The 12,199-nt window shown below is 36.5% G+C and overlaps 1 protein-coding gene across 2 annotated transcripts in view; it reads left to right on the top strand.

Annotated features, from left to right (window-relative positions):
• LOC126297448 (potassium voltage-gated channel subfamily H member 6) overlaps window positions 1–12,199 on the top strand; it is a 2,320,485-nt gene that overhangs the window by 1,905,477 nt on the left and 402,809 nt on the right. Inside the window, exon 11 of one of the 2 annotated variants that reach the window (XM_049988300.1) lies at window positions 7,274–7,294. The exons of the other annotated variant lie outside the window; for it this stretch is intronic. Within the exon in view, the coding sequence (XP_049844257.1) occupies window positions 7,274–7,294 (21 nt within the window). The remainder of the gene's footprint in view (window positions 1–7,273; window positions 7,295–12,199) is intronic. 2 annotated transcript variants of the gene reach the window in all.

Raw genomic sequence — 12,199 nt, 5'->3', positions numbered from 1 at the left:
CAAAATTATACAATGTGTTTCATTAAGTGTCTTACATATTAAATGACTGATATGTAAAATTCCACGATGTGATACATAAGTGTGTAAGACTTTCAAAAGCAGGTGAGCAAGTGATAGGTTTATCCCAGTTTGTCAGTTGGTTTCCAAAACTAACTGTCTGGTTATGCCTCCTGGGACTCTTAAGGGTAAATCATACAACACCTGTGGTAAGACTAATTTCAGAAAAATAATGTGAACATATGTGGTTTAGAAGTGTCATGAATGACATGTTGATTTAGAGTGAATGGTTGCCAAAAACCATAAAAATACATGTGTTGAATATTCAGGTTGAAAATAAAATATGTGAAAAATTTGTATTTGTGTAGAGCACTTCAGCAACAGTGTCAGGCTGCTTTTCAGTCTACTATGGAAGTGGTGTGTGAAATACTTCAATAGAAATAATCAACACCCTCATACACTTTTATATACTAAAACTGAAAACAATATAACTGCACAGTGTGCAGGTGTTTAGGGTTGTATACAACTTAAATTATTGTTGTTTGACTGCTCTCATAACATCAAAGACTTTCTTCTTGTCAGAAGCATGTGCTGCTAGATCCTCTCTCTCTTCACATCTTTGTGCAATGCAGCCCTTTTCTCCTTAATATGAGTGCACATGCATGAGCAACTGCTGGTTTGAAACTTATCTGTTGGGAATACACAGTCATTTCACCCACAGGTGCTTATCAATTTCTGTTGGCAGTTGTGACACCAGATGCATGCCAGCTAATTAACACCTTATAAAATACTTTATTAGCACAATACATAAATTTTCTGCATGAATGCAGACAGCAAGGACTGCATCCTCTTCAGCATCTGATCATCAATTGTGAATATGTCAAACTGACAATTTCATACACATAGCAAAATTCCAGTGGCTATGACAATGGGTTTATGTCCCTACCCAAAATCAGCTAACCTTGGTCTTCTGTATCTCTTGTGTAATCTTGTACAGATAGTTTTGCAACACATTGTGTATAACTTGTTACTTAATGATTTAGAATTGTTAATGAATGATGTAATTGTTTATGCATTTGGAAACTTACAAAGGCTTGTTATCTCTTCCAACAATTGGGCAGTAGCCTTAAAATAAAACCTATTTTGTATGAAAATAATTATATATATATATATATATATATATATATATATATATATATATATATATATATATATATATATATATATATATATATATATATACACTGTTTTTCTCCAACAGATTTAAGATTATGTTTTGCTCTCTTTTGCATCATTGCATGGCATACTGGTACATGATAGTTTGTCTTTGTTTCACTCATTGACTGTTCATGATAATAATGTTTGGAAATGATTGTGAAACTTTAGAATGCTATCACAGATGTATGTTACTACTGTTTAGCACCATCTTCTTTGAATAATTAATGATGAATAATTTGAAATAAATGATACAAAACCTATTAGGGGACAAATATTAAACAGGTCAAAGGAAATTATTTGAGAATATTTTTCTTCATTTCAGGCTGATTAAAATTTTTAATACTTATTCTGAACAGTCTAGGTAGCATGGCACATATTAAATGGATGGTGTTTAGCAATATTAATCCAGGAACCATGATAAAAAATGTGAAAATTAATTTCGTGCTTTGAGAAAAATTTGTTTCAGCATCAGCTGCTCTAGATATTTCATTTCAGTGAAACTGAATGCTTCTTCTTCCATTATTCTCAGTTTTCATAAAAATTATCTGGTGCATAAACTACTTCCTACAGATCTTCCATTTCACATATACACTCATGCTCATAAATTGAGGATAATGCTGATACATGGTGAAATAATTCTCTGGTGGGCTGTTTGTGGGTTTAAATCACCTTGGGGTATGGCCATGTGGTGCATTTGACCTGCAGTCTTCACACGGTGGCCCTGGCAGCAGTCCACATACGCAGAGATGTGTTGGTTTATGTCAGAGTGCGGTGCAGCGAGTAAGAGTGCAGACGTTTCCAGATGTGCTAATGGGGACTCTGTGTTGAAAATGGCTCAAAGAACACACATTGATGACATTATGAGGGGTAGAATACTAGGGTGACTGGAGGCTGGTCAAACACAGCAGGTCGCAGCACAGGCCCTCTGTGTGCCACAGGGTGTGATCTCAAGATTATGGCAACAATTCCAGCAGACAGGAAATGTGTCCAGGTGCTACAGTATGGGACACCCACATTGTACAACACCACAAGAAGACCGATATCTCATCATCAGTGCCTGCAGATGGGCACGAAGTACTGCAGGTAGCCTTGCTCAGGACCTTACCACAGCCGCTGGAACAGTTGTCTCCAGACACCCAGTCTACATACGACTGAAAAGACATGGTTTATTCACCTGAAGACTGGAACAAGTTGCAGTCCACTGACACCTGGTTGCAGGAGAGCCCGTAAAGGCTGGTGTCAAGAACACATTACATGGTCATTGGAACAGTGGTCCCAGGTTATGTTCATGGATGAGTCCAGGTATAGTCTGAACAGTGATTCTTGCCGGGTTTTCATCTGGCATGAACCAGGAACCAGATACCAATCCCTTAATGTTCTTTAAAGGGACCTGTATGAAGGTGGTGGTTTGATGGTGTGGAGTGGGATTATGATCGGTGCACATCTTTGACAGAGGAACTGTAACAGGTTAGGTGTATTGGGATGTCATTTTGCACCAGTATGTCCGTCCACCTTTTCAGGGGTGCAGTGGGTCCAACCTTCCTCCTGGTGGATGATAACGCATGGCCCCACTGAGCTGCCATCATGAGGGAGTACCTTGAAACAGAAGATATCAGGTGAATGGAATGGCCTGCCTGTTCTCCAGACCTAAACCCCATCAAGTACATCTGGGATGCTCTTAGTCACGTATCTCTGCATGTCTTCAAACCCCTACCACACTTCAGGAGCTCTGACAGGCACTGGTGCAAGAATGTGAAGCGATACCCCAGTAGCTGCTCGATCACCTGATCCAGAGTATGCCAAACTGCTGTGCAGCCTGTGTACGTGTGCATGGTGATCATATCCCATACTGATGTCAGGGTAGATGTGAAGGAAACAGTGGCATTCTGTAGTACATGTGTTTTGGGATGGTTTTCTCAACTTATCACTAATACCGTTGAATTGCAGATCTGTGTTGCGAGTGTTCCCTAAGTGCCTATGCTATTAGCACCAGTTTTGTGTAGTGCCACATTGTGTGGCATCACATTCTGCAATTATCCTTAATTTATGAGCATGAGTGTATTTAAAAATGAAGTTAACAAAAAACACAACTTCAGGTAAATGATAAAGAAAACTGAAAATATTTTAATAGAAATACCAAATAATGTGTTATTCTGTCCCATTTGGACATGTACAAGAATCATTGCTGAAGTCATAGGCTGAAGATGTAACAATTCACAAAAAAAGAGGTATGTCCCACATGCACGTGTAAGTTGCTTGCTCTGTTCGCAATTACTTCATTGATATGGACTCTCATTCTTGTAATTCAACAGAGTTATTTGTGTGATGAGAACATCAGATTATTACCTTTATAATTGTTCTGTTTGTTGTCTCCAGTTTTACAAACATTATGTATGAGATATAATCTCTAACTTCTTTTGATCAATTAAATGGAAAATTCTGGTTTGCAGTACTCAGTTTCTTCATGTGATTACCTTCATTTTCAAAATATAGTAGTCTTCTGAAAAGTATGAAAGTGATAACATCTGTTTTCTACAGCTCAAAACCACTATTGGGGTTCTTTTGTGTAAATCTACAACTACAAAATGCAGTTCTCTTTAAATTTCATTCACAGTTTCAAAATGCAAACATACTGTCAGTTTGAATTTCATTTGGTGAAATATCATAGTCAAATCATTTTGAGAATAGGTACAATGGGAAATGCCAACAATGTCAGTACTTTCCAAAACATTGCTGGTTTTGAAGACAATGTGCCTGTGATTTTTGTGTTGAAGTTCTGATCTCTCTTGGTACATATTTTCTTCTAAATGTGGCCTAAAGAAAGAAAGGAGAGAGAGAGAGAGAGAGAGAGAGAGAGAGAGAGAGAGAGGAGAGAGAGAGAGAGAGAGAGAGAGAGAGAGAGAGAGAGAGAGAGAGAGAGAGGGAGGATGGTTGTCATTAGTGTTTGTAGCAGAAAATGCACAAGAAAGAATAATATTGGTGGCAAAGAAGATGAAGTACACAATATTTGTTTAACTTTGACACTGTTCTGTTTTCTTTGGCCTTAGTTAGTTTAAGCCTTTATACTGCACTGACTACTCCATTGGTTCCAGATTTTAGCTTTCATCACCAGTCATATTTATAAAGTGGATTATGTGGTCATGTATAAGGGCCCACAGCCATGAAACATTGTCCATTGTGACCATAAATTTTTCCATTTATTAGTAGCTATTGGTCAGTTTTGACTGAGAGGTAATTCTCATGCTCATACATAGTATCTGTGTGCTATATACTGTAGGAGTTGTTGTGTGTGAATTAATCTACTTGTCCACATGTGCAACCACACATTAACACTGACATAATCTGTATCAAATATGAACAGAAAAATTGTAAAACATGTGGAAGAACCATGTGCAATACACTTTAAGGACAGTAATAACATCCATTCACTGAAGAACCACATTTTATCATGTATGAACCTCAACTTATACACTTGTTCCATCCACAATCATATTTAATGAATTTATAAGTTGAGGTTGATGTACAATAAAATGTGATTGGATGTTAAGTTTGTCCTTAAGCTGTCATTCATGTGGTTCTTCCACAGTATTTCTGTTTGTATTTGATACAAACCACGCCACTGTTAATGTGTGGTTCTACACGTGGACGTGTGGACTAATTTACATGCCACAGGTCCTACAGCATGTTGCCCAGTATATGTAGTTGATTCTGACTTGTCAGTGAAAACTGGCCAATAGCTGGTAAAATTTTTAAAAAAAATACAGCTTGAAGTGGACTATGTTTTCTTTTGAAAATCTACTCTTTGAATTAGTGGATGTTCACACGTAACTTCCTATCATTTCACATAGTTTTGTACCCGGTGTAATTAGTTTAGTACAAATCTTAATATGTTTACTGCTGAACTAGGCACTCTATGGATGTGAGTAGAGAAAGCCAAAAAGTTCCAGCTTCATGTTACAAAATTAGTAAATATTATTACATTCATTTCCACCTCTTCCTGGAGAAAAAATCTAATGCAGGTACTTTATGGAGAATAGCCCTGCACCTGATGAATTTCCATCAGGACTTTTTACTCTCAAATCTCTATTGCTAAATGCCATCCAAATAAAGTATCACTTTAGTTTAATGTTAGATAGTACTCTCCATTTTTTTTTGTAGTATACTGGCATAGCCTTTGGAGTTATTTTTTAAAAAATGGAATGTGAAAGTACATACAAATACTTCTCTCTTTCTGGAATCTATAGTCCAATGATGATGTAGAGTAGTTTTGATTATACACACAGTATGAATCACACAATTAGGAATTACAAATATATTCTTTGAGCTCAATTCCACTGTGACTGTAGCAATACATTATCTTAAAATTCATAATTATTTTTACACTTTAACTGTTTTCCCCAATGGTATAGGAGATATCAAAATAAACTAAATACTTAAACTTTTTGACATAGTATCTTCTCAAGAAATGTAGTTCTGTACAGAGCAAGTAAAATTTTATTATTACTGATTTCGTGAAGTCTATATCTGTTTAAAATGTTAGGCCCTATGCACACTGTAATTAATTCAACAACTATCATACTATATGGGGAACAAGGGTAATGTACAAACTTCATAATATTTATTCACTGATTTCCTACATACCTGATCAGGCGTTTGGACTGTTTAATTATTACAGCTTTCGTAAATCATCATTGTTCATAAATACTTCATTCAGGCCAAATCATACCATACATTACTTTTGTACTTTTTTGGCAATAAGAAAGAGAACAAATGGCAGAAAAAATGAAATAACAAAAACCACCAAGTGACATGACATGACATAACATACTATTTTTCAAATGTCCATTCATACTTCTAATAAGTTCCCAACAATGATTGAGCATAATTACACATTGGTAATGACAGACAAAAGTGTTACTGCAGTTGTGTGTGCTGTAAATCAGTGGAAACATCATGCATGCATTTTGCTCTGTCATTTCATTTAATGTTCATGTCATATAGGAAAAAGTAGCAGAAATATATAGTAAACAAAATCTTTTTTTGTTACTAGCATCACTACAGATAAAAACACCCAAAGTATGGGGTAGAAATTAAAATTCTATCTAAATCTTGAGAACATATTTGGTTTTGTGTACAAGTAATTCTATTAGTAACAATTATTCCAGGAAACTTTAATAAAATGCTAGGGTTGCTAAATTATGACTTCACCATCCTCCAGTCCCACTTTTCTTGTACCCAGCTGTGCTCCCTCATGATATTCCCCCATCCCTAACCACCATCGTCCCTTGTGGGTTTCCTTCCCGGAGATACATTGTAAATGGAATTTCATTAGTATTTCAGAATAAGAGAATAAATAAAAAAATAAATCAATGTTTGTACAGAATATGCAACTACACTTTTATTCCAAAAATATAACTTTATCTCAAACATTTAGTACACTGACACATCATTGATACATCTTTGTACATTCCACAACATTTGTCTTTCTCAATGAACCTTCAGCTGCTATGTAATAGATCAGTGAATAAAGTGTTTTCCCATCTGATAACAACAGTTACCTACACATTAATAGTGTATTAAAAATACACATTCTTACACACTGTTAATTACTTATTAAATTTTATGATAGAGTTTAAGGGCTATACACCAGTTTGTGAATAATAAACCAATGAGTACTTTGAGTAATAGGCATACAAGCTAAAACCTGAGAGATTAGATATTAATATAGTCCCACACAAATACAGGTAGAGGAAGGGTATTTTTTTATATTTTTTGAATCATTTAATAATTTACCCAAATATAAGGCAACAGAAACGGCATGTAATAATTTTTTGGCATTTGTATGTGTCTCCTTCTCCACAGTTAGTGAGCATAATGTGACATGACAGACTTAATATGGTGTTGCTGTTAAATGTTTTGTGTGCTTGGTATGTAAATGTACTTTCTAAGCAAGAGTGTGTCTAACTCTCCTTCATCATAGTTCTATAGATATCTGTCTTTTACTTCAGTAGTTTCTTGTCTAAGTGTGTTATTTTCAGTAGAATCTTACATTTTGCAGTTGGGCTTGGATGCTGATGAGGTTAGTTTTTAATATTATTTTAGTTTCTGTTATCTGCATTTAGTGATTTATAGTCATTGTTTATTTAAACCACTTAACTCTGGGCTGTCAGATTTGCTTGCCTACCAGAAAGTTGTGTGAATAGGATAGATGCAGAATGTGTGCGCTTTTACTAGCATGGTGAGTCTTTCTAAGCTTCACGCATTTTGTTGTAGTATATGTTTAAAGATTATAACTCTGATATCAATAAACAATAAAAATATAAATAGTTGAATAGAGTTTGGACAGTGAGCATAAGAAACTGGAACCTTAAACTGGTACCAAATCACTCCAAAAGCGTTTGCATATGCAGTTTATTGGCATTTAATAAGTTTTAGTCTTATATCAAATGACGATTATTTGTATAAAATAATAAATATTTAGAACAGGTAAACCTCAGATGCTGAGATGAAGAGTGTTCAAGATGGGCAGACTGAAGAGTTTTACAGAATTTATATAAACTATTAAAATTGGAAGCAGCATGCATCATAAAGGTGCATGAACAGTTATTTTGTGAACAGCTGTTGGGTATTGCCATAAAAGTTTAAGTCTGGCACACCAGTGAGCCTACCAGAATTTTTCAGGTAGTATTTAAGTGCAGTTAGGCACCTGTTTGCATTTTGTCTAAGTTTACCTCAAGCCTCTACAACACATACATTCAAACACAGGTATAAAACATGAAAATCAATACATAAAAAAATAGAGAAAAAATATTTCCCCTACTTACACTTATGCAGACATAAGTATTGAATTATATTCATAGTGTGTATGTTACAAAATACCTAGAATATTAATATCACATCAAAAAAAGAGGAGAAGAGGAGCCTATTGCCAGAAGATGCCACAGGCTTATGAATTACTATAACTGAGAATGGTAGTGGTGTTGTACAGCTCTCCTTGCTATGTGTAATACCTTTGAAAACATCACATGCAGAAAAATTCTTGACTTTTCATTTCTTAACTATCTGGCATTCAAAGACTACTATTGTACTTGCCATTCTCATGGCAGTGCAGTAATCTGAAATATAATATTTCTGTTTGTGGCCAGTTTAACAACCGATGAGTATAGTTTCTGTTGGAAATATTCCTTCAGTTTCTTGTGTTATTAGATTTCATGAGCACCTACATGACAAGACTCTTTACTTTTTCCTGAACTTTCATTGCCCATTTGTAGAAAAGCTCATATGTTCTTCAAATCAGCTGAGGATTGCCACTTCTTTTAAATTTGAAAATATTCATAGAAAGGAATTATAGCAATGCTCCTATTGTTTCTGAAAAGAATGTCCTGGAGTTTAACAGCAGTGTTCTATTGTATGACTGGACTCTTGATAAAACAATCTGCATAGAAATGGTGGTTGGTGATACTGTAGAGAACAGACTTTCATGTTAGTAGTGTGACTACTTGCTGATAAATATTATCCGTGGGTAACAGACATTCAATATTGATGCATAAACATGTGTGTACTTTCTCTATTGCATTGTCTGCAACTCACAAAGGATACCCAGCATTATAGATATTTTTTTAAGTCTCTGACTGTGCTGCACTTATCAAGAGGCTGCAAATCAAAAATGCAACTGCTGACCACTTTTCCACGTTTTCATTAGACCTGGTTTCAACATATGCATGTTGCAAAAAATAAGTTTTAACACTCTAAAAATTATTTTATTAGTCATGTAGTCTGAAGTTTGTGATACTCTGTTTCCTCAAAAATAACTAGGATTTTTCCAATTCTGATATATTGTACATCTGCATAGATAGTGTATAAACCAATTTGAAATTTATGATGTAAGATACTTAGCATAGTACTACATATTAGGGTTCCTGCACATTGTGTGGAGCACAAAATGAATGACTGCTCAGATGCCTCTGCTCATGTTGTAATTGGTTTAATGTGTTTTGGCACTCTCCATGGGGACAAAATGTTGGAGGCTGTAGTGTGGTTCTAGAGTCTTTGCTTAATACTAGTTCTTGAAGCTCTGTAACAAGCCTTTAGCAGGATTATTGGTATTCAGGTTCCTCAGCACTTCCATTATGGTCTCACATGAGTGAAACATACCTGTAACCATTCTTGCTACCCTTCTGTGTACACATTTCTTGTTGGTTTACCTGCAGAATTGGATCTACATGAGTCTGAAGATAAATCACAAGGGCCACAGAAGTCAGAATGAGTGCAGGACATCATTTCCATGTATTGATATTTTTTAATTCCTGTCTCTTAAAGGACAACATGCAGTGATCCAATTTCTTTAAATGAAATTTTTTAATTGCATTTCTTCTAGTTATGTTTAGTTTCTCAAAGATAGCTGCATCTTGCATAGCCCAGTATTTTCAAGAATGTTTATTTGTATGTCACATGTTAAATTTTCATTTGTTGAAGAATTTTAACCAAAAGTAATATAGCCACATGAGCTCAGATATGTTGTCCAGAATGTCTTAATTTCCATTCAAGATTATCTATGTCAGTTCGAAAGAAAATCTTTGTGTTGACATGAGAAAAGCCATTATTGCATCAAAGACTACTCAATTTCCAGCAAGTCATCAGTTTAGGGGCAAAGTCGTTTTCATAGACCTGTGTGGGGAAGAAAATACTTGAGTTAAAGGTGATAAATATTCTGAAGAAATAAGTAGCGCTCATAGGTTTTGCAATCTGAAATGAAAATACAACAGTGGTTTTCTAGTTCTTATCACATAACACATCAGTCAAGAGACTACAGTCTACAAAACTGGGAAGAGAAAGTGTGTTACAAATCATCTCTCAGATTATACTTAAACTTTAAATCCACATATATGCTCTGCAAATCACCATACATTATCTGATATAGGGTACTTTTATAAATATATTTTATATTAAATTTTATACCTGTTCTGTTCACATGTAGAGTATGCCAAAAAAGAATCATTGTATGTGTATGCACTAACTGTTATTAGTCCGTTTCTTTTCACCAGCTTTGTGAGAGTGACATACAGGGGATTCAAGAATACTTACAGGTTCCACCTGTAAAACCACTTCTTTGCATTTTACATGTCTTGCCAAGTATGAGGAATTTTAATTAGTGTCTGTCATTTGTAATTTACAAACACAACAGCTTCACTCAGCTGCATATAAGTCTCATGACAATTCATAATACTGGGTATATGAGGTAAGTCCCTTCTTAATCTAACACAGTGTGGATTGCACACGACAGTATCCAGTTAATAAGAGACAAGTGTTTTATAAGCAATCTCTTTCATAGAAGAATGGCAGTTTACCATTCTCCAAACAATCAATAGAAGTCTACCAATTTGCTTTTCCCTGAAAGATTATTTATGATTTGTTGATTTAATATCCTTACACATCACCATTCCCAGGTATTTGTCTGGTTTGTCTGACTCTTATTGTGGCCCAGTACATTCTGGCCAAAGGCTTTGTATGTGTGTGGAACACAATTTTTCATTTATCGAAATTAAGAGGTAGTTAAAATTCTTTAATGAGACTTTTATTCTGTTAACACTTGACCACAATTTTTATTGGATAACGTAACCTTATATCCTTATAGTGGGCCACTCCATCTGCAAAATGGTTGAGATGGCCATTAATTTCATCTGCTCTTTAATCTGTATTTATACTTTCGAATTAAAGGAAACCACTTGCCAAAAAGCAGAAGGGCCAAGTTGTGAATAGGCGCACACAAAAGAAAGAAAATTTATCACCTTCAGATGGACTGGTTCTTGTGAGGGTAGCATCAGATGGAGTGCATACAGGGAGAGGGAGATAGGAAGCTGGGAGAGGGACTTGGGGTGGGTGGCTAGTGGTTCGGAGGGTGGTAACATTTCATGGTTAGGAATATGGGAGGGAAGGGCTGACAGAGTATATGGGCTTGCAGAATTGTAGTGGCCACAGCAAGTGACACACACTGAAGGTGACATGGGTAGGTGAATTGGGAGGTGGTGATAGGATGGAGAAAGGGGAAACTGTTAGGTGGAGGGTGTGAGGCAGTGGGTTACTTGAGACTGAGGCCAGAACGATTACAGGAGCAGAGGATATGTTGTAGGGGTAACTCCCACCTGCATGGTTCAGAGAAGCTAGTGGTGGAGGGAAGGCTCCAGATGATTTGGGTTGTGAAACACCCATTGAAATTGAGCATGTTGTGCTTTGCTGCATGTTGTGTGACTGAGTGATCAATTTTGTTCTTGAAAACAGTTTAATGGTGGACATTCATCCTGGTGGGCAGCTGGTTTGTAGCCATACCAACATAACAGGCTGTGCAGTGTTTACAGCATGGCTACTTTCACAGGTGGCCCAGCCTCTGATGGGGTGGGATAAGCCTGTGACAGGACTAGTGTTGGTGGTGCTGAAAAGGTGGATTGGCTAGGTCTTTCACCTTGGTCTAGCTCAGGGACATGATCTCCATGGCAAGAAGTTGGGAGTGGGAGTGGCATAGGGATGAACTAGGATTTTATGTAAGTTGGGTGGGCAGCAGTACACCACTTTAGGAAGGGTGGGAAAGATCTTAGGTAGGATATCCCTCATTTTACGGCATAATGAAAGATAATCACAGCTCTATTGAAGGATATGGTTTAGCTGGTCTGTAGCTGATTCTTGGGGGGGGGGGGGGGGGGGGGGGATTAGGGGTGTGTGAGGATATGGCATGGGAATATGTTTATTGAGTGTATTGCCTGTCTGTGAGTGCTTCAGCATACTGAGCATGGCAGTTCTCATAACTGCAGATACATCTTCCACAGGTGGCTGGACTGTGGGACAGATTTTTTGTAATGGAAGAAATAGCAGGTGTCAAAATGCAGCTACTGTTGGTGGTTAGTGGGTTTAATGTGGACACTGGTGTGGATAGAGCCATGTGAGTGGAATCAACATCTAGTGGCATGTTGGGTTGGAGGAGGACAAGGTG

This window comes from Schistocerca gregaria, chromosome X, assembly GCF_023897955.1.
Source record: "Schistocerca gregaria isolate iqSchGreg1 chromosome X, iqSchGreg1.2, whole genome shotgun sequence".
Taxonomy (NCBI): domain Eukaryota; kingdom Metazoa; phylum Arthropoda; class Insecta; order Orthoptera; family Acrididae; genus Schistocerca; species Schistocerca gregaria.
Note: the sequence above shows the minus strand (reverse complement) of the source record. Positions and strands in the feature narration are given on the sequence as shown.